The sequence below is a fragment of the Bos javanicus genome, chromosome 22 (genome assembly GCF_032452875.1).
Source record: "Bos javanicus breed banteng chromosome 22, ARS-OSU_banteng_1.0, whole genome shotgun sequence".
Lineage (NCBI taxonomy): Eukaryota > Metazoa > Chordata > Mammalia > Artiodactyla > Bovidae > Bos > Bos javanicus.
Window position 1 is genome coordinate 51,758,008 of NC_083889.1, and position 21,817 is coordinate 51,779,824.

The 21,817-nt window shown below is 44.8% G+C and overlaps 1 protein-coding gene across 2 annotated transcripts in view; it reads left to right on the forward strand.

The window, feature by feature from the left end:
* The window catches only part of CDC25A (cell division cycle 25A), a 24,227-nt gene extending 4,917 nt beyond the window's left edge, over positions 1 to 19,310 (forward strand). The window contains exons 5-15 of one of the 2 annotated variants that reach the window (XM_061397655.1): positions 270 to 368; positions 2,881 to 3,000; positions 5,249 to 5,380; positions 6,243 to 6,317; positions 8,244 to 8,420; positions 12,131 to 12,232; positions 14,022 to 14,084; positions 14,180 to 14,278; positions 15,165 to 15,295; positions 16,227 to 16,338; positions 16,562 to 19,310. In XM_061397655.1, coding sequence (XP_061253639.1) covers positions 270 to 368; positions 2,881 to 3,000; positions 5,249 to 5,380; positions 6,243 to 6,317; positions 8,244 to 8,420; positions 12,131 to 12,232; positions 14,022 to 14,084; positions 14,180 to 14,278; positions 15,165 to 15,295; positions 16,227 to 16,338; positions 16,562 to 16,702 — 1,251 coding nt within the window. In that variant the 3' untranslated portion in view covers positions 16,703 to 19,310. Of the gene's footprint in view, positions 1 to 266; positions 369 to 2,880; positions 3,001 to 5,248; positions 5,381 to 6,242; positions 6,318 to 8,243; positions 8,421 to 12,130; positions 12,233 to 14,021; positions 14,085 to 14,179; positions 14,279 to 15,164; positions 15,296 to 16,226; positions 16,339 to 16,561 lie in introns of both variants that reach the window. The other variant, XM_061397654.1, reaches the window with a different exon arrangement.
* The last annotated feature ends 2,507 nt before the right edge of the window (positions 19,311 to 21,817 follow it).

Genomic DNA, 21,817 nt, shown 5'->3' on the forward strand with positions numbered 1-21,817 from the left:
TTTCCAACCAGGAAGGGGGTTCTTTTTATGCAAATGATGTTATTTGGGGGTTGATTTGGTACCTGAGTCCTTGCAGAGAGGGCTGTGTAGATCTTGTGAAGTTAGGTGTAAAGCCATAGAGTCCTAGTCACGTTGACTGGTTACCCACTGCACTGTGAGGAGCTAAGCCTCCCTAACCTACCATCACCATTTTTTTTTCCCTTTTACAACTGAGGTTCCATTCCATTTTCATTGATGTACCCTAATTCCTTTTTTCACTTTGACAGCAGAAGCTCTTGGGGTGTAGCCCAGCTCTGAAGAGGAGCCATTCTGATTCTCTTGACCATGATGTCTTTCAGCTGATTGACCAGGATGAGAACAAGGAAAATGTGAGTGCAGCATTAACCTGCTCGCCTAGGGGCAGAGCTCATACCCACAAGTGGCTGATGGAGAAGTAGCAGGGCTGTCTTCTGGGAGACTCAACCTTTATCAAAGTCATGATGGTATTTGGAGTCAGAGAAACCTGGATTGGAATCCTACTGCTTGCTAGCTGTGACCTTAGCTGTTTTTTTAGGCTTCTGTGTTTAAATAGGAGTAGCACTCCCTTGTAGGACTGTTGTTGGAATTAAATGAGATAATATAGAAAAGCATTTAAAATGGTTCCTGGCAGGTAGGAGTTGCTCAAAAGGTGGCTCTTAGGGGGAATTACATCCAAGTACACTTTACGTGGAAGGGTCTGGGCAGGCCTTCCTTGCCTCTTTGTGCTGACTGTGGGATGAGTAAAAAGTTTAGGAAAAGGCTTCTTGACAGTGTTTTCAAGAACAAAGCCAACAAATCCCAGGGAATCTCAGGGTAGCTGAAATGGTAGCTTAGAGGGTGAGTTGCAGTTAGGCAGCCAAAAGCCCAGGAATACCCTGGCCTGGGTTCTCTCAAACCTGCCAGGGTGCTGTGCACAGGGCAGAGTTCAGTGAATCAGCTCAACTTTCCCTGTCTTCTTTCTTACTGTATTTCCATGCCTGTTTTCTCCCTTTCTTCATCCTCTACTGCAATGCTACAACGCATACTTAGAATCTTCTGGACTTATTACTTACAGAACCTACTGCTTCCGTGAACTTTCCTAATGATTCCTTTGGCAACAGGATGCCCTGAGGGAGGTAAAGAAAGAACAATTGAGTTCCTGTCTTGAGTGCTTGGAACACTAAGTCTGCCTCTGTGTAGTGCTTTTAACCAGAGTCCAAAGCTATTATTACACTATTGCCTGGTCTCTTTCCCACACTCCCCATCCCCTTACCCCCAGCTTGGCTTCTCCCAGGGTTGCCTGCTTATGGCTTCATTTTGAAGGGGAAATAGCGTACGTAGGTTAAAGAGCTCTTGCTCTGGAGTTGTCCCGTCTGGGAAGCCAGACCTTAGGCACATCACTTAACCTACAGGCCTAGTTGCCTCATCTGTAAAATGGGGATGATTGGATGGATAGATGAGCTCATGCACTGAAAGTACTTAGTGTGTGTGGGCAAGTAAATCCTCTGATACTACCTGTGCTTGACAAGTTCTTAAGTGGATATTTTAGGGAGGGGGAATTATGAGTGTTTCTAAACTTTTAAGTAAAATGAAATCATACAGTATGTGTTCTATCACTTCTGGCTTTCACTCATCAATATGTGAGATTCATCCATGTTGTTGAATAAACTAAAAGGATCTTTTTTTCCCCAGTTTTATTGAGAAATAATTGACATATATCACTATAAATTTAAGGCATACAGCATGATGGTTTGATTTACATATATTGTGAAATGATTACAGTAGGTTCAGCTAACATCCATCTTCTCATATATTGATAGATACAATAGAAGAAAAAGAAAGGAAAGGGGGGAAATTGTCTCCTTGTGATGAGAACTCTTAGGATTTGCTATCTTATCGTACAGCAGTGTTAGCTACAGTTATGTTGCCATTAGGTTTTTTCTTCATTGCTTTTATTATGGAAAACAATAACATTAAATGTTTTCCACTTAATTGTCTCTTATTGGTAGGAAGAAAATGGAAAATATAAAGTCCTCAAATACAAGTCTAGACTGAAAAGTTTCAATTCCTGTTCAATTATATTGAAATGAAATTGCTTTAGACTTCAGAAAAAAAATTTTTAGTTGAAGTATAATTGACAGAAAGCTGTTGATTTAGTTTGTTGTTGTTGTTGATTTACTTTTATTTTTTTATTTTTTGTTGATTTACTGTTAACTCTGTCTTGTGTACCTGGCAAATACTCATGTGTTTGTTAGAAAATAAAGTGTTTGTGGTGAAAGAAAAAAGTTCTGTAATTAGAAGTTAGCTTTTGTCTGTGGCCATGCTACCCTGTACGTGCTCCATGTCATCTGGTCTCAGAAGCTAAGCAAGGTCAGACCTGGTTAGTACTTGGATTAGAGAAGTTAGCTTTTGACAGAATCTTTAAAATACTTGTTTTACTTTATTTTTTGTTCTGCTGGGTCTTCGTTGCCGCGTGCGGGCTTTCTAGCTGCAGCAGGTGGGGGCTTCTCACTGAGGGGGCTTCTCCTGTGGTGCAGCACGGGCTCTGGGCTTGTGGGCTTCAGTAGTTGCAGCTCATGGGCTCTAGAGCGCAGGCTCAGTAGATGTGGCGCACGGCACAACTTTGTTGCTCCGTGGTATGTGGAATCTTCCCAGACTGGAGGGCCCATGTCCCCTGCATTGGCAGGCCGGATTCTTATCCACTGCAACACCAAAGAAGTCCTGAAATTCTTAATTACACAGATCCATTGAATTAGATGAGACATGGGTGTGGAGACAGGTGATTAGTACCCGCTCTCTTGCCTGCCTTCCAGAGCTATAGCTGAGACCCTAGGGCTGGTTTTCACAGACAGTGGATGATGTCTCATGCATACTGTCTTGCAGCAAGTCTTTGAGTTTAAGAAGCCAATAAGACCTGCATCTCGAGGCTGCCTACATGTTCACGGACTGGAGGAGGGTAAAGATGTCTTCACACAGAGGCAGAACTCCGCCCCAGCTCGGATGGTATGTGCTTTTGTACTCCTGGGAGTTCCTGATGGGAAGATAAAAAGCCTCCGAAATCTGGAGTTAAAGACCCTGCAACAGCTCTAGCTGTCTTTACCTTGACTTTGTCTTTTGAAACTCACGTTTTGAGACTTACATGTTCGGTGTTTCTGCTGTGTCTGGAGAGCAGACAGGCAGAAGCAGGGTGAGAGGTGGTGTGTTTGAAATACTGGACTCGAGCAAAGCATATTTGACCTTGTCAATCCTGGGTCATTCTTCTGAATTTGTGTATGGTGGGATTATCTGTCCTACTGAAAACTTGCTTTCTGAGTGCTGAGAGGTACTTCCCAGAGTGATTTTTTTTGGAGCGAGCGCATGATTTCTACCAAACTCGGTTTATTAAGAACTATTAGGTATTCCGGTGAACCCATTGCCTACAAGGCTATTTGACTGTATTTGTCCCAGGATTGTTTGTCAGAGATGGTCATTACTTCCCGATTTCCTACTGGTGATCTGACGGTGGTGGACTAGAGAGGCCCAACTTGAGCAAAATGACCATGTTTGGTTTCCACATTTTCCCAGGAACTTGTATCTGAAAATACAGCTTTCCATTCTGGCTTAGGGCCTGAGGTTCGGGTTCAGCCAGAAAAGAGGCTACTCAGTAAACTTGAGGGTCACTTGAGGATTAATGCATTCACACCCCACCCCAAAGAGATTTACTGTTATAGAAGAGGAAAAAAAACCTATCTCTGGACTTTTTTACTATCTTTGAAAAGTACCTAGAAAAGAATTCATTATTAACAGTGTTTGTCTCTAGATGGTAGATTTTTGAATGGATTTTATAAATTTTCTATATTAAATACATATTTTAAGATTTTTATAATTTTATGTATTTACTTTTGACTGTGCTGGGTATTTGCTGCTGGTCAGGCTTTTCTCTAGTTTCGGAGAGTGAGGGTGATTCTTCATGGCAGTGTGCGGGCTTGTCATTGCGGTGGCTTCTTTTCTTGTAGACAGAGATCGTGTCTGTCAGTCACACGGGCTTCAGTAATTGGTATGTGGGCTCAGTAGTCGCAGTTCCCAGGCTCTAAAGCACAGGCTCACTAGTTGTGGCATATGGGCTTAGTTGCTCCAAGGCATGTGGGATCTTCCTGGATCAGGGATTGAACCTGTGTCTCCTGCATTGGCAGGTGAATTCTTTACCACTGAAACACCAGGGAAGCCCTGTAAATCATTTTATAATGGGAGTTCTACTGAAAAAACAAGATAGGATTGCCTAATGAGATATACTCTATTTTGACTCCAGGAATGGTTTCTCCTAGGGAGAGTATAATGGGCAGAAAAGCTTGGACTTTGCAGTCAAACAAGTGAGCGGTGTAATCTTGGTAACCTCTCTTAAGCATTGGTTTCCTGATTTGTTAAATAAAAATGGAAAATAGAGGATTAACTACCTTTAGTGTGTTGTGAGGCTTAAATGGAATTATACATAAAAGGTTATATCCCAGTCTGAAAACAGGGGTTCCTTCATAGCTCAGTCAGTAAAGAGTCTGCCTGCAATGCAGGAGACCTGGGTTCGATTCCTGGATTGGGAAGATCCCCTGGAGAAGGAAATGGCAACCCACTGCAGTATTCTTGCCTGGAGAATCCCATGGACAGAGGAGCCTGGCAGGCTACAGTCTATGGGGTCACAAGAGTTGGACACGACTTAGCAAATAAGCACACAGCAGCACACCCAGTGTCTGGCACAAGTAATTCCTCAGTTAAAACTGAGCAACTGTCATTTAAATGCGAGTCTAAAGAACAAGGATGGATTTTCTAAAACTTTCTAGACTTTATATCCCTCTGTCAGAACTGGAGTTACAAAAACATTTCTCTAGTCTGTTTTGTGGTCTCCACAGGGACTTGGTATCTTCTCACCCCTCCTCATTTTAGCAGATTATCATCTGTCACTATCCTCATGCTGATCCCTGTTCACCAGTAATAATCCTCAGAAAAAACAAGCCTTGCCCTTCGTTGGAGGCTAGCCCCAGATCCCACCATGAGGTGGATTGCTCCTGGGGAGAGTTCTTTGTGAAGGCTACTTGGCCTGACTTGACTCAGAACTGTGTGTGGATATCAGTTCATTTATAATCTTAGGTCTTATTTTCCTTTGATTTGTAGCTGCTAAAACTTCTTAAAACGAATATGGTATATTTTCCTCATAAAAACTAGTAACCCATTCAGAGAAATCAAAGCTGATTATTAACAAGCCATGAATTCTGTCTTTTAGCTTTCCTCAAATGAAAGAGATGGCAATGAACCAGGGAATTCCATTCCTTTTATGCCCCAGTCACCTGTGACTCCCACTTTGTCTGATGAGGATGATGGCTTCATGGATCTTCTTGATGGAGACAATTTGAAGGTATGGTGTGAGTGTGTGCTTTCTGATCCATTTTTACTAACTTTCCCTGGAGAGCCGTCATCTGAAAAAGAACAGTGATCCCCCAACCGACTGATACTTTTTAAGGTTTCATTTACTTATTTAATTCATTTTTGGCTGTATGTGTTCTTTGTTGTGGCACCTGGGCTTTCTCTAGTTGCAGTGAGCTGGGACGACTATTCCGTTGCGGTGCGCGGGCTTCTCACTGTGGTGGCTTCTCTTGTGGAGCACAGGCTCTAGGCGCATGGATTTCAGTAGTTGCGGCTCGTGGGCTCCAGAGCACGAGCTCTGTAGTTGTGGTCCACAGGCTCAACTGCTCCACAGCATGTGGAGTCTTCCCAGGCCAGCAGTTGAACCTGTGTCCCTTGCATTGCAAGGAGGATTCTTAACCACTGGACCACCAGGGGAAGCCGTGGCTGATGCTTTTATTCATCTGTTGGGAACTTATTGAGACTCTGCTTCTAGCCTGATTAAATTCTATGGAGGTGTTCCAAAGAAAACACTGATGTGATCCTTCCTCCCCTGCAGGAGCTGACAATCTTTTTCTTTTTTTTTTCCTGGAAGGAATGAATCAGGGACTGAAAGAATAGCTGCCATGTGATGTAAAGCTGAGGAGACCAGTGGCTCCTCATGGCCCCTCAGGGGCATTCCCTTAGCTGTGCTCAGATAGCATCACTCTTACTCTCTTGACCTTAAAATGTTGTGGAGAGGGGAGGCATTAACCCTTAAAAGACTTCCTATTCACGCCTTTCTGGTATTCTGCAAGAAGAAATCTAACACATTTTAACTAATGTTGTTTCTAATGGACCTTTGGACCTTTATGACACAGTTTTTCTTTGTTTAGAATGATGAAGAGACCCCATCCTGCATGGCCAGCCTCTGGACAGCTCCCCTTGTCATGAGAAGAACTAGTAACCTAGTAAGTTCCAGTGTGTCTGGAGGGAGTGACAGGAATCTAAATTGTTTCTTTTGAGATTCTGCGTTTGAGCCTATGGGCCTGTTTGACTGGTCACTAGTGTTTCCTGGTGTTGATGTATGCTGTTTTTTCAAGGGTGTTTTGTTTTGTTTTAATACCCACCTACTTGTGTAGACTACAGACATCTGTTTCCATCAGGCACACTTTCAAAGGCTGTGCCTTTACATACATCCTCATGTATGTAAACATCCAGGGAAAGTGAGCTCTTATCATAGTACACATACAGTTACACACTCTTAGGTATATGTATAGACGCTGAATACATCTTTAATTCATGCCCCTGAACTATAAATGTGGAACAAATGAACTATTATAGTCTTGAAGCCACTTACACATTTTAGTAGATTAATGTGCAAAGCTTTGAGAGATTAGACCACCCCAATAAAATGGTATGACCAGATTTACTAAGTCCTTTTGAAAGATAACATTATTAATATATACAGTGTGAGAATGCTTAGAAAATGGCTTTCAGTTTTATAAGTTGGATGTAAAAACCATGAAACAGTATGTGTAGGCCCTTCATAACAGTGGAGTTTCACAAACATAGTAGACTCATCATAAGGGCCAGGGGCTGAGTCAGAACTGGGGTTTCTGCCCTTGAAGAGCTTACAAGTCCTCTGAGACCTTACTGAAAGCAGTAGACCCTCTTTCCAAAAATGCTTCCAGCTCTTCTAGGTTAAAAACAAACAGACCAAAAAAAACCTGTAATCTTGCTTTTCTGAATAACATCCTATTAAAATGAACTTCAGAAAAAATAAGTGGAAAACCCTTGGTCTCTGGGACACGTTTGCTGCAAACTATCAGGGACATTTCAAAAGAAGAGGCGACACTGAAATGTTAGCATCAGCTGGAAAGGGAGCTTCACGGAGGGAGAGGGGCACAGGGTGTGTAGAAGGAAAAGCCCAGCCAGAGAACACTGAGTTGTGAACGGGCTGAGATGAGTTTAGATTGCTGAAGTCAGACTGTCTCTACCACTACTCAGGTTGGCTGCTCTCAAACCCCGAGAAAGTAGTCCTCAAAAGTAGTACTATAGCACATCTTCCTATATTTCCTTTGGCTTTGTAAGTCTTGAATTTAAAATGCTCTGGTACAGTCCAGAAAGAAAAACAGCCAAGCAGAGAGAATGACTTCTAAATAGTTTTGAAGGCACCCCTGCCCACTGCAAACTCAAACTCAACTCTGTTTTATGCCCTTAACTGGCTCTAATATATAGTATAATCCAGCTGCCTCATACCTTTCTGGATTTAGAGGGGCTGTTAAAACCTATTCAAGCTGCTCGAGCAAGGTACAAATAATAAAGTAGAGGGGAAGAGGAAGCCAGAAGTGTGGCCCTGGCTGAAAGGTAACACTTGCTGGGGACTATCAGGAACCCTTTGACTTTTGACCCTGTGCAGAAGGTAGGCTTTTCAGGGCATAGGTAGTCTTCCTCATTTGTATCCAGTGTCAGGTTTTGAACATGTTCAGTGAACACCAGGGTCTCAGTGTCTTCTGTGTGCCAAGGACTAGATAAATGGACAGTGTCTGTTTCCTAATTTAGGGTGTGTGCTAAGTCCCTTTGGTCGTGTCCAACTCTGCGACCCTGTGGACTGTAGGCCACCAGGTTCCGCTGTCCATGAGATTCTCTAGGCAAGAATACTAGATGGAGTGTGTTGCCATGCTCTCCTCCAGAGGATCTTCCTGACCCAGAGATCGAACCCCAGTTTCTTGTCTCCTGCGTTGGCAGACAGGTTCTTTACCGCTAGCACCACCTGGGAAGCCCAATTTAGAATGGCTTGATCTTAAACCATCCCCGGAAGTCCTTGGTCTGTCCTCTTTACCATTCAAATCAATGTATTTTAATGAAACACGAGTCTCTTTTTTTCCCCAAAGGGCAATCGCTGCAAGCTGTTTGACTCCCCTTCAGCGTCGTGTAGCTCTACCATCCGGTCAATGTTGAAAAGACCAGACCGATCACTAGAGGAGTCCCCAGGTGGAAGCAGGAAGCGGAGGAAAAGCGTGGCTGGGGCCAGTCCGGAAGAGGCAGCTAGTCCAGAGAAGCCCCAGGAGGTTAGTTCTGCAGCTTCTTTTTCACTCAGAGATGTTGTATCTGTCAGTTCTAAAATGTGTGTTTGGTTCTTTTTCTTTGCTGAGACTGGCTGTTTTTATTTTTCATTTGTTTCAGTCTTGTTCAGAATTGCCTGTTGAAGCATTTTTATGATGGCTACTTTAAAATCCTTGTCAGGTAGTTCCAGCATCTGTGTCTGGTGTGGCTTCCTGTTGATTGTCTTTTCCTATTCAGGTTGAGATTTTTCCTGCTTCTTGATATGACGAGAATTTTTTTCAGTTGTATCTGTGTACTTTGGATATTATGAGGCTGTGTAACTGCTGTTTAGTAGTACTCCGATACTGCAGGAAAAGGGGGACGGAAGTTCAGCCTCCCTTGATGTGCCACTTAGGTAGGTCAGACCTCATGGCTGCTGGGCAGGAGTGGGAAGTTCAAGCTCCCTTCTAGACCTCCACCAACACCACCCCAGTGAGGTTGAGATTGGGACACTTAATTACAGCTGGGCAAGGGTGGAAGTCTAAGCTCCCCACTTGCTGTTGTGTCCTGGAGTAGGGCCATAGCTTTTTTCCCTTGGTTGGGTTTTTTTTTTCTTGTGTCCTGACCTATTTAGGACTACTTTAGGTTTGTCTCACAACATTGATTATAGTGTTTTTTGTTGTCACTTAGTATTTTAGTTCATTTCTCTGTGATGAGAACTCAAGATGTATTCTTAACTACTTTCATATACACCATACATCCGACCTAACTATAGTCATCATGTTGCACATTACATCCCTGGTACTTGTCTCATAACTGGAAGTTGTACATTTTGATCACGTTCATCCGGCCCTCTCCTCCATTGCTTACCTCTGGTAACCCCACAAATCTGATCTCCTTTTCTATGAGTTTGATTTTTGTTTTGATGGTTGTGGTAGTGGTTAGCATTGTGTGTTTTCCGTTTTTTCATTCCCTGTACAAGTGATGTCATATACTTATTTGTCTTTCTCTGTCTGACTGACTTCAATTTCACTTAGCATAATGCCCTCAAGGTCCATCCATGTTGCTGCAAATAGCAGGATTTCCTTCTTTTTGTATGGCTGAATAATAATCCATTGTGTGAATGTGTATCCCAGCTTCCTCATCCATTCGTCTGTCAGCGAACACTTTTTTCCATGTCCTGGCTATTATAAATAATGCTGCTGTAATGTGAGTGCAGATACCTCTTGACATAGTGTTTTCATTTCCTTCGAATATGTTCCCAGAAGTGGTATTGCTAGATCATATGTTTTGTTTTCAACTTTTTAAGGTACGTCCATACTGTTTTCCATAGCAGCCATCCCACTTTACAGCCCCACCAATACTGTACAAGTGTTCCCTTGTCTTCACATCCTTATCAACACTTGTTTCTTGTCTTTTGTTTTTTTGGCCACTCCATGGATTTGGGGGATCTTAGTTTCCTTGCCAGGGATTGAACTCAGGCCCTAGGCAGTAAAAGTGTGGAATCCTAACAGTGGACCACCAGGGAATTGCTCTTGTCTTTTTTTTTTTTTTTTTAAGTGATTCATTTTATAATTAGGTTTTTTATTTTTTTTCCTTGTTTGGCTGTGCTGGGTCTTCGTTGCTGCTCAGACTTTTTTAGTTGCAGTGAGCAGGGGCTAATCTACAGTTGTGTGTGGACTTCTCATCATGGTGGCTTCTCGTTGCAGAGCACAGGCTCTAGGGCCCTCGGGCTTCAGTAGGTGCAGCTCCCGGGCTCTAGAGCACAGGCTCGGTAGCTGTGGCACGCAGACTTAGTTGCTCCAAGGCACGTGAGATCTTCCCGGATTGGGGGTCGCACCCACATCTCCTGCATTGACAGGCGGATTCTTACCACTGAGCACCAGAGAAGCCCCATCTTGTCTTTTTGATGACAGTCTTTCTTATAGACATGAGGTGATATCTCATTGTAGTCTGGATATTGATCATCCTTTCATGTCCCTGTTGGCCATGTGTGTACCTTTGGGAAAATGTCTATTCAGATCCTTTTCTGTTTTTAAAACTGGTTTATTTGGGAGGTTTTTTGTTTCTTTTGGTGGGGGGGTTATTAAGTTGTATGGATTCCTTACATTTTGGATATTAACCCCTTACCAGATAATGTGGTTTTCAGATTTTTTTTCCAATTCTGTATGTAGGTTATCTTTTCATTTTGTTGATCATTTCTTTTAATGGATAGAAGCTTTTTAGTTTGATTTGCTTGCTTGTACCTTAGGTGTCAGATCCAAAAAATTGCCAAGACCCACATCAAGGAACTTTTTTCCTGTGTTTTCTTCTAGGAGTTTAACAGTTTCCTGTCTCATATTTAAGTCTTTACTCCATCTTGAGTTATTGTGAACAATGTAAGATAGGGGCCTAATTTTCATTCTTTCACATGTGACTATTCCATTTGCCTGGCACCATTTATTGAAAAGACTTATCTTGTCTTCATCAAGCATTCTAGCTGATGGTATCTGTGCTGTTTCTCTTCTAAACATGCGCTTTCATTTTTCCTGTGGACTCCATGTCCTGGGCTAGGCATATGTTTAGCTTTAGTAGACACTGTCATATAACTTTCCAAAATGTTTGTCCAGTCAACCCTCTGTATCTGGGGTCTCCCTTCAACTGACTTTGGAACCCATGGCTACTGAGCACCACTGAGCACCAGCTGTACTGGGTGCCATTCCATATAAGCATCCTCGGGCCTCCTAAAATCAATTTCAGGGATACCAAGGGCCAGCTGTACTCAAAACAGTGTGAGAGTCCAGTATCTGGTGGTGTCCATCCCTTTACTTTTACCCGTCCTGGGGAGTGTGTAGCATGGGCATGTGCGTGCTCAGGTTGTATCCAACTCTTTTTGACCCTCTTGACTGTAACCCGCCAGCTCCATTGGATTTTCCAGGCAAGAATACTGCAGTGGGTTGCCATTTCCTCCTCCAAGGGATCTTCTTAACCCAGGGATCGAACCTGTGTCTCCTGCATTGCAGGCAGGTTCTTTACCACTTGAGCCATCAAAGGGAACCCTGTTGTAGTATCTTTTTTACATTTCTCTGATAGTCATTTTTCTAGATTTTCCGATTACCCAACCACCTTTCTAGCCCATATTTCTATTGGGTTATCTCTTGTGAGAATGCTTTATATATTAAGAGATGAATCTTTTATTGAGATGAATTATTTATCTGCCCACTCTGGCTTGCCTGTTCTTACCTCATCTTGTTGTTTTGATTAACAGAATTTCTTGATTTCTTTAAAACATGTTTTAATTTACCAGTCTTTTTATGTTTAGTGCTTTTTGTGTACTGTTTAAGATATCTCGACTTCTCCATAATTAGCCCTTTTGACATGCTCTTTGAAATATGAGCACTTCCTTGTTACTAATGACAAGGTGTTCCAGGTTTATCTTGTACATTTCTTGTCCCAGCCTGGATTCAGTCAGAAAGCTCTGGTTTCAGTAAATACATGTTATGGTACTGCATGATCTGTAGCTGGTTGAATTGGAGATGCGGAATGGTGGCCCTAACCTCTGTGTTCAGGGGTCAACTGTAGTATTTAGGGAACACATTGACAAAGGGGTACGTACTGTACCCCTGGAGCGTCTCAGTGGGTACAGCTGAGAAATACTTTTTGTAGACTTAAAACTAATTTTAATCTTCCATTTTTAAAAAGGAGAAAGCCTTTATTCTAAAGCCTGGTCTCATTCTCAACCTTTGGTTTGTTACAGATTCTACATCATCAGTCTTTATCCCTAGCATCTTCCCCAAAAGGGACCATTGAGAACATTTTGGATAATGACCCAAGGGACCTTATAGGAGACTTCTCCAAGGTAACTGCAAGCAGAACTGCATCATGATGCAGGACGGGGGAGGTACCTAACACCCCCTCCAGCCTTGCTCCCCTGAAGTGGCTCCTGGGTTATGTAGCCTCCCTTCCAACCCCCACCGAGGGGACACAGTTTGAAATTAAAAAAAAAAAAAAAGGAACATTCATAATCTGGTATACCTCCATTTCTTGGGGACTGTAGACCTTACTGGTGCTGATCAGAGGTTTCACGTAGGGAGCCTGGACACCAACCCAAAACCCAGTCTTTCTGGGAACAGTGCTACAGAAGAGTGTAAAGAAGCAGCAATGAAACTCTAGCCTTGCTGTATATAAGTCTGTATGTCAGAAGGTCCTCTTAGGGGACTTCCCTGGTGGTCCAGCAGCTGAGATTCCATGCTCCCAACGCAGGGGGCCTGGGTCCAATCCCTGGTCAGGGAACTAGATCCCACACACCACAATAAAAAAATTCTGCATGCCAAAGATTGAAGATTCTGTGTGCCAAAACTAAGTCTGTGCAGCTAAATTAATTAATTAATTTTTTAAAAAAGAAAGTCATCTTAGAATGTCCCAGATGAAGACTAAATTTCTCCCTTGTCCATAGGAGCATGGTCCTTGTGGGAAAATGCCCCCAGGGAGGTCCAGAGGAAGGTCTGCTGATGGCCTGGTACAAATTATCCACCTTTGCGCTGTGGTCAAATGTGACACCTTCCTGTGTCAGTAGTAACTTGTTTAGCCATGTGTAACTTGAAGGTCCCCAGACCAGTCTTTTACATATTAATGTAGCTAACATCTACTGAAACACTTACTATGTGTAAGGCAAAGATTCCAAAGCAAGACACAGTTCCTTCCCTCAAGACACTTAACATGTGGTAAGACATGCCACGTGGACATGTACCACCTGGTAATTGAAGTAAACATCAGTGCAGTGTAAGCATTAGACTAAGAAATAAAAGAGTTATGTCAACTGGGTGATTGGGGAAGCTCTGGGGCTGGGCTAGACATTTCAGCCAGGTAGGAGAGATAAGTGGGAAGACAGGACTTCCCTAGGGGTCCAGCGGTTAAGACTGCACTTCTAACACTAGGGACACGGGTTCAATCCCTGGTCTGAGAGCTAAGGTCCCACATGCCAGCATGGCCAAAAAAAATAGAAGACAGTTCTAGTCTGAAGGGAAGAGCAGGCCAAGACCTGGGTGTGGTGTGTCCTCGCTGGTAAAAGCTTGCATCTGAATTGAAGCTATTGGTTGGTTGTTGAAATGACCCCACACATGACCACAGGGTTGGGTGAGCACTAGACTCTGCCAGTCACTCTCGTAATTGCTGGTGTGCCCATCTTCCCCCTTCAAGGCTGGGTGGGTCTCACTTATTCCACCTCCAGTGTCTGCTCCAGCGCCATGCTGCAAAAGTCAGGTGCTCAGTAAACAGTGAAGTCATTCCTCGCTGTGTCCTTTTTAAGTGGTGAGCACAGTCTGGCTGCTGACATGAGGGTTCCTGACAAAAGCAGGCGATAAAGGAATTCACCTGAGATGTCTGGATTCAGGTCTGGCTTGCTTGCTGGCTGACTTTGGGCAAGGGGCCTAGTTTTGACATCTACAAATGGGGATAATGTGCCTCATAGGGCCATATGAATATTCAGTCTTAGGATATTAATGAAGTGCTTACACAAATAACGAGTACGTTCTATTAGATTCATGTTTGTTTGTTTGTTTAAGCTGACTTTTACCAGGAAGGCAAGCACTATAAATGTTGCCTTTATAAGCTTTCAGATTTGCTAAGTATTTCTTTCTCTTATTAAGGGTTACCTCTTTCATACTGTTGCTGGAAAGCATCAGGATTTAAAATACATCTCTCCAGAAATTGTAAGTTATCCTTTGGGGATCTGCCACCCGTGCAATACTGGGATCTAGTCATTCCTGGCAGCCAGAGGTGACTCTCCTTGGCTCTTTCTCCACAGATTACATCTGTTTTGAATGGCAAGTTTGCCAACCTCATTAAAGAGTTTGTCATCATCGACTGCCGATACCCATATGAATATGAGGGAGGCCACATCAAGGTATAGATTCTGGGGGCTTGTGGGTAAGCTCTGCTACTGTGGGAGGCATAGCAGGAGCCCTATAGACAGTATCTGTGATTTATTTTTATTTTTAAAGGAGGGGGTGATACCTGGCTGCTTGTTATAATGCTCACATGCTGCTTATGAGAATTGTAAAAAGAGGCAGTGGGTGTAAAAGGCATTTGATTCCTGGTGCACTGAAAGAATGCTCCCTGGTGTGCACTAATCATACAGCAAACCGCGCCCTGTTTTGTCCCCCACGCCATCACTGTCGGGGATTTCGAGGTGGTACCCACTGACTTCTATGCCTGGGCATGAACCTGTGAGGAGAAGCCAGTCTTTGGCAACATGGGCCAGGCCTAGTGATGCCTCTTACGTTTATAGTTGAGTTAAGCTGTCTGGTGAAGTGGGTGTTGGAACAGTTCATGTGTAACTTGCCCAGGAAGAAAGCCATTGGGTTGAAATACATTGTGTGTGTGTGTTAAGTTGCTTCATTGTGTCCGACTCTGTGACCTCTGCATGAGGGGAGCCTAGCCCACCAGGCTCCTCTGTCCATGGAATTCTCCAGGCAAGAATACTGGAGTGGGTTGCCATGCCCTCCTCCAGGGGACCTTCCCAACCCAGGGATTGAACCCATGTTTCTTACGTCTCCTGCATTGGCAGGTGGGTTCTTTACTATTAGTGCCACCTGGGAAGCCCGTTGAAATACACTAAGAGGTAATTTAAAGACAGTGTTTGGGTCTGCCACTCTCTGAAAGTCCCTACATTGACAAATGCCACTCATACAGCGCACAGGCATAACAGAATCTTGAGGCACCCATATGAAGACCAGTCTCCAAGAATCATTAGCGCCAGCGTGAGACCTAAGCCTCTGGTGTCTTCACAGGGTGCAGTGAACTTGCACATGGAAGAGGAGGTTGAAGAGTTCTTACTCAAGAAGCCTATCGTACCTACGGATGGCAAGCGTGTTATCGTGGTGTTCCACTGCGAGTTCTCTTCTGAGCGCGGCCCTCGCATGTGAGTGGGCTGAGTATCGTTCATATGTAACAGATGTTTCTTAAATCCTTACCTGTTGAGCAGTCAGTTGATTTCATGAACTGCTTCCTGGAGTGTAGTTTTAGGCTCGACCCAATGGTTGCACCACGGCCGTTGTTAAGGGCTTAGAAGGGCTCTGTGGCCTCCCCAGTCCAGCCTATTACTCTGGTGTTCCCTCTGCAGCATGCCCCAGGGATCGGGCATCTGCTTCATCACCCCCACTCCTCAGTGAGTCCTGGCCACTGCTGGGCTCGGCCCATCGTTCAGCCTGCCTTTATATTGAATTGAACTCTGGCTCTTTCGGTTCCCCCACTGCCCCTAGCTCTGCTTGTGGGGCTGCTGATCTCAGGTGACATCCTTCAGGGACAGTGTGGTGACTCCTTATGCAAATGCCAGGAAAGCGTGATGTCTTCTCAGCAAAACTTAACATGATGCTTTCAAACACTTGTCAAATCCATGTTCTCACAGAAGGGGGTTATGTTACTTTCAGGTTATTGCCACACTAGAGGTGAAAAGAACTGCGCCGCCTGCCCCCACTAATACACAAGCTTTTATGACCAAGGCCCTATTATAGTTTACTACAGAGATAAATTTTATACCAAAATAAGTGGAAGTATAACTACAATAAAGCATCACTTCAGATTTAAAATAATCGGTGGTGGTGGTGGCAGAGAGGACGCTGGGTGGGAATCAAGACACTGTTTAACTTGGAAAGTGGGGAGGAGATTGTCCGCCTTCCAAGACAAGGCCTTGGAACTGGCTGTGAGCAGGGTTCCTGAGGGTCGCGGGTGGCAGAGGAAATTACATCTGGGCTCTGTTTGCAGGAGTGCAGGTCAAGCTGGGGAGATGTGTAAGGAGCACCGCTTTGACCATGCACAGCTAATCAGACTCTGGCTCTGCTTCCCCTTTACAGGTGCCGATACGTGAGAGAGAGGGATCGGCTCGGTAACGAGTACCCCAAACTCCACTACCCAGAGCTGTATGTCCTGAAGGGCGGATACAAGGAGTTCTTCCTGAAATGCCAGGTGAGATGGACTCTCTGGAGGGCACAGGCCACCCGTCACCACCCCCTAGTTGGTGGTCATGGCTGTTTCCTACCCAGGGTCTGGGGGTTTGCCCTGAGCACAGAAGGGGCCTAGAACCAACCCCCACCCCACCCCAGCAGAGCCTTGTGGCTCCCGGCAGGGAGGGAGCAGGAGTGTGCGTGGGAGGCCACTGTTCCCAGATCTTGTCCTGTCTTCCTGCCAGTCTCACTGCGAGCCCCCCAGCTACCGGCCCATGCACCACGAGGACTTTAAAGAAGACCTGAAGAAATTCCGCACCAAGAGCCGGACCTGGGCCGGGGAGAAGAGCAAGAGGGAGATGTACAGCCGCCTGAAGAAGCTCTGAGGGCCTTGCAGCCAGGCGGTGGCAGCCTCCCCGCCCTCCCCACTCCCCTCTTTGCTGCAGAGAAACTTGAGCAAAGGGGCCAGCGGCGCGGAGAGAAGGGCGGAACACTTGGAGAGAAGGGCGGAGGCTTCCACGTCTTAAACCTACCTCCCACCCTCCCGAGGTTGGAGCCCAGAGCTTCCCGCCGCGTCTCCGTCCTTGGAAGACGTCCTTCTTCAGCAGGGCGCTCAGCCAAGGCTGTCACGTGCCGCAGCAGGGTTCCGAGCAGCAGTCAGGGCTTTCTGCCTCCTCCTCCCCCATGGTTGGATGGGCCCCCTGCGGCCTCGCTGGGCACTGGCCTTGTCTCCTGAGGGGAGAGACGGAGAGAAGACTGCCAGACGCTGCTGGCCAGACACCAAAGACGGCCCGGGAAGCACAGGTCTTTGTGGGCTAGCCCACATCATTAATTTATTCAACTTCACCAATCACTTTCTTTTCTTTCTTTTTTTTTTTAAAAAAAAACCAACTCCTGGAGACTTTTATTTAATTGCTTCTTTCAGTTAGAATACTGCCATCCTAGGTAGGATTTTATCATCCCGGGGGAGTACCTCTGCCTTTGATTTTTAAAGAAAAAAAGAATAAAGGAAGGGGAAGAAGAGGGACATGAGTTGTGGGACAGAGAACAAGGGGCTCTGTCTGTCTCCCCCGGGAGGCACTGCAGTACTGGGGCTGCTGCTATTTACAGCCAAGGACTGAGACACTGGTGGGAGCAGGCACCGGACTCAGGCTCGGCTTCAGGACATAAGCTAAATCTCCCAGACCTACCTCGAAGGCCCCTGAGACCTACCGGAGGGGAGTGACCCTGCTCTTCCTCACCCTAGCTCCCTGTGACGTCACTGGGCAAGAGTCACGATCAGGAAAGCACTGGAGGCAGCTTCTGTGGGGACACCCCCAAGTCAGTGTTGGAACGTACAGAATAGGTATCCCAGTGTCGGGGGGCAGGGATGGGGGTGCTCTGTAGGATAAGGGAAGGGAGTGTACTTTTGAGTGTCTTCCTTCATTACTCCGATACTCTTTGACAGCTTCTGTTTTTTTAAAAAAATAGCCCTTTTATGAGTCAAGGAGTATGGAATCAGTGTTGGCTGGGCCCCCCAAGGGTGGGGAGAGGGGCTGGAAGTCCCGGGCATTAGAAAGGAGTGAGTGCTGGCAGAGATGACTACAGAGTGTGTTTCTCAGGAGGCAGCAGCCTGGTGGGTTTTGAAGGTAAAACTTTGAGTTTATCATGTTTTAATTTGAGGGACAGGGAGAGATGGGTCGTCACCAGTTGTCCCTCATCTCACCCCACAGAAGTGGGGGTCTCAAAGGAACACCTCCCAAGGAGCTGGGGCTGAGTGGATTGATTCTGGACAGGGCTGCTTGGCACCTGCTCATCCCTACCGTTAGGCGCTGGCTTCCTCACCATCTCTGCTCCACCGGGGTGTTGCCAAGTTTTTCTTATATTCAAGAGTCAGTCTCCCCTCTTGCCTCAGCTTCCTGTTCTGGGGGTGGGGAGGAAATCAGTGATACTGGAGATGACTGGTTGCTATGTTATGGGTTTGAGTTGCTTTTGACTATAAAACAATCTTGTTAGAAAAAGTATGTGGGGAGGAGGGGAACAGAAGGCCTCTACCCCCACACACACTGAGACCCATCTGAATTGGTCTCCAATCTTGTTTGTAGGGATTCTGTTGGTTGAATGCCTGAAAAGGGAGGTGGGATGGCCTTCAGATCATACCAGCTCAGTTAGCATTGCTAACCAACTGTTGCAGGCTCTGAAAATAAAAACAATCTTGAACCCATGCTCTCTGCCTGCTTCATGATGGATGTAAAGGGAACTGTGAGTCTCTAAAGACCTGGGACCACACCTGGCTAAAAGCACTGGCTAGAGGCAGTGACATTTTCTCAAGATGCCAAAGAGCTGTCATGTGGCCTGACATCAAGGTTGGCCAGATGACCTTCAGTTACTCCCCTGAGTCCAGAAGCAAACTTGTGATTCAGATTGATTTACAAGATGAGATGGGGATAGGAAAAGCCTGCCTGGACTTATTGACATTCCCTGACAAGATGTATTAATTCATAGGATTGAGCAACAGGCCAGAGGGGGGACCAGTGTAAAGGAGATAGGAGTTTCAGTTGTGTTCTGAAGGAGCCAGAGAGGATACTGCAGAAGGAAATCAGGCAGATGGTGAGTTATGGGCCCACATGCAACCAGAAAAACTTGGATGTGTGATGCTGGGGGCTACTGCCAGAGTGGATAACAGCTGGAGCAAAAGTCTATTACAAAACAGAGTGGAGCCTGGATAGCAGTGAATTGGTATTCCTTTATATTTCACCCATGGTCCCACCTCAAGCCACACCATTTTTGGGATCTATCAGCAGAGAAAGTGTGGAGTCCTAAACAATGGACCATTCCCTCAGTCTTCAGACACAATTCCCTTCTGGTTTGCCTCTTTAGTAGAAGCTTGATCCCAACCTTTAAAAAAAAAAAAAGTTATTAGACGATTTGTTAGGAAATTTGTGATACCAAAGTCCAGTGGGTATTACTGTTAATGTGCTCAAAGATTTGGAAGGGAGAACACATCCCCAGCGTGAGCACTAGACTCCCCACTGCCTCTCCCGGATGGTTTATTAACCCAGGCTTCCCTGGTGGCTCAGGACAAAGCATCTGCCTGCAATGCAGGAGACCTGGGTTCAATCCCTGGGTTGGGAAGATCCCCTGGAGAAGGAAATGGCAATCCACTCCAGTATTCTTGCCTGGAGAATCCCATGGACAGAGGAACCTGGCAGGCTACAGTCCGTGGGGTCACAGTCGGACACGACTGAGCGACTTCACTTTCTTTCACTTATGCAGAGAGATACTTCATGTCTAAACACTTCCACCCTACTGTCCACTCAACTCTTATCACACTATTGTTTATTATAGAGTATATATATAGGTATGTGTGCATGCTGTCACTTCAGTCATGTCCAACTCTTTGTGACCCTATGGACTAACCAACAGGCTCCTCTGTCCATGGGGTTCTCCAGGCAAGAATACTGGGGTGGGCTGCCATACCCTCATATGTATGTATGTATATATACACATACATTTAAAGAGACTTATATATATATATATATATATATACGTGATTTTCAACGACATGTAAAATCACATGGCTGTAGTCAGTTTAACCCATCCCATACTGCAGTACCTTCCCAAAGATAAGACCCCATATTCCTAATGAGAAGATTTGAACGTTCTGATTAGTTAGACCACAAGCTAAGTTGCATGGCGAAAATAGTTAAATATCCACAATATCTACAACTATATTATTTGTACACATTTAAAAGCATATAAAATACCCAAAAATATTGCAGCCTTGTTAATCTGCTATTCCCCAATACAAAGTAGAAAGTTACCCAAAAAAGTGAAAACTGGTAAAAAAAAAAAAATGAAAGCATATTAAATGTTAATTTAGATATGCTTTCTCAGTCTTTCACAATGAAGTGTTATTAGAACTCTTCAACATCTATTTCTGTATCATTTGCTAGTTTCCTTGGACCTACCTTTTACCCAGTTTATATGAAGCGACAGCCCTTTATTCATTTATGAAAAACTATCCCAAGACAAACTATCCATTCTGGTAATTAAGGTTTTTTTACTTGTCATGTCAGTGTATATTTATGATTTCTATAAGATGCCTACCTTTTTTAATGAGAAATTTCAGACATATAAAAGTAGACTAAGTAGACTTTTCTGCCAATCACACAGCTTCAATATCTACTCAGCCAGTCTCTTCACCTCATGCCACACACTGCTTTTTAAATTTAATCTGAGAGGATTCTTTGACAGTCCAGTGGTTAGGACTGCACATTTCTACTGCAGGGGACACAGGTTTAATCCCTGGTCAAGGAACTAAGGTCCCACATGCTATGTGGCACAACCAAAAATAAATTAGCAGGCAGTACTTCTGTATTATTGCAAAAGCCAGCTGGTCTCCTATCTGGCCTGTTGTCACAGTCACCTTGCTAAAATGAATAATTAGTTCAAACTGGAGAAGGCAATGGCAACCCACTCCAGTACTCTTGCCTGGAAAATCCCATGGACGGAGGAGCCTGGTAGGCTGCAGTCCATGGAGTCGTGAAGAGTCAGACAACTGAGCGACTTCCCCTTCACTTCTTACTTTCACGCATTGGAGAAGGAAATGGCAACCCACTCCAGTGTTCTTGCCTGGAGAATCCCAGAGATGGGGGAGCCTGGTGGGCTGCCGTCTATGGGGTCACACAGAGTTGGACACAACTGAAGGGACTTAGTAGCAGCAGTTCAAACTATTCTTCCTTGAGAATTTAATTGCCTATAAAATGAAATCTGAACTGTAGCCCATGTGCTAAGATATAACCCCAGCCTTATCTACATTCATCTTAAGCTTCCATCACGGTGGGATTCTGTTCTCACCCTCTGAACTTTGCTTGTTAGAGCTGGAAGCACTCCCTGGAGAAAGTTTTCATGTAGTAAACAGTGGGCACCCACAAGTTTGAGGGCTGGTTAACTGAAAACCCTGGGCAAAATCACACATTTAAAAAAAAAAAAAGAGGCCACCTGTGTGCCAGACATGATGCCTTGGTTCAGGTAAGAATTTTCAGAGGACATAAGAATGTATAAAAAATAATTCAACACTCATATTCCACACACAGCTTAAGAATAAACAGCATGGCTGAAGTCCCTTGCCTATCCCAGCCTGGTTATAAACCCTCTAGTCTTCCCCTATCCTTGAGCTAACCATTATCCTTCACCAGCATGACTTATTTCCTAAGCAAGAAGGTACATAATTGTTTTTCATGTTTAAAACTTCACCTAAGTCTCTCCATCTTGTGTGTATTCATCTGTAACTCTGGTTTTGACAACTCTGCCGCTCACACTGAACCATGTGAGGGCACTTGTCCAGGAAGGTCATGAGTCAGTGGTGACTCACTGGATCAACCTCTCCAGAAAGGAACCTGCAAGTAAGCCACTTCTCTCTGGGGCCTGATCTCCGGGATCACAAAGGGCCGTTGAGGTGCCCTGTGGCCACCTCTGTCCCAACATTTGGATACCCCAATACCCACTTCAGGTCTACT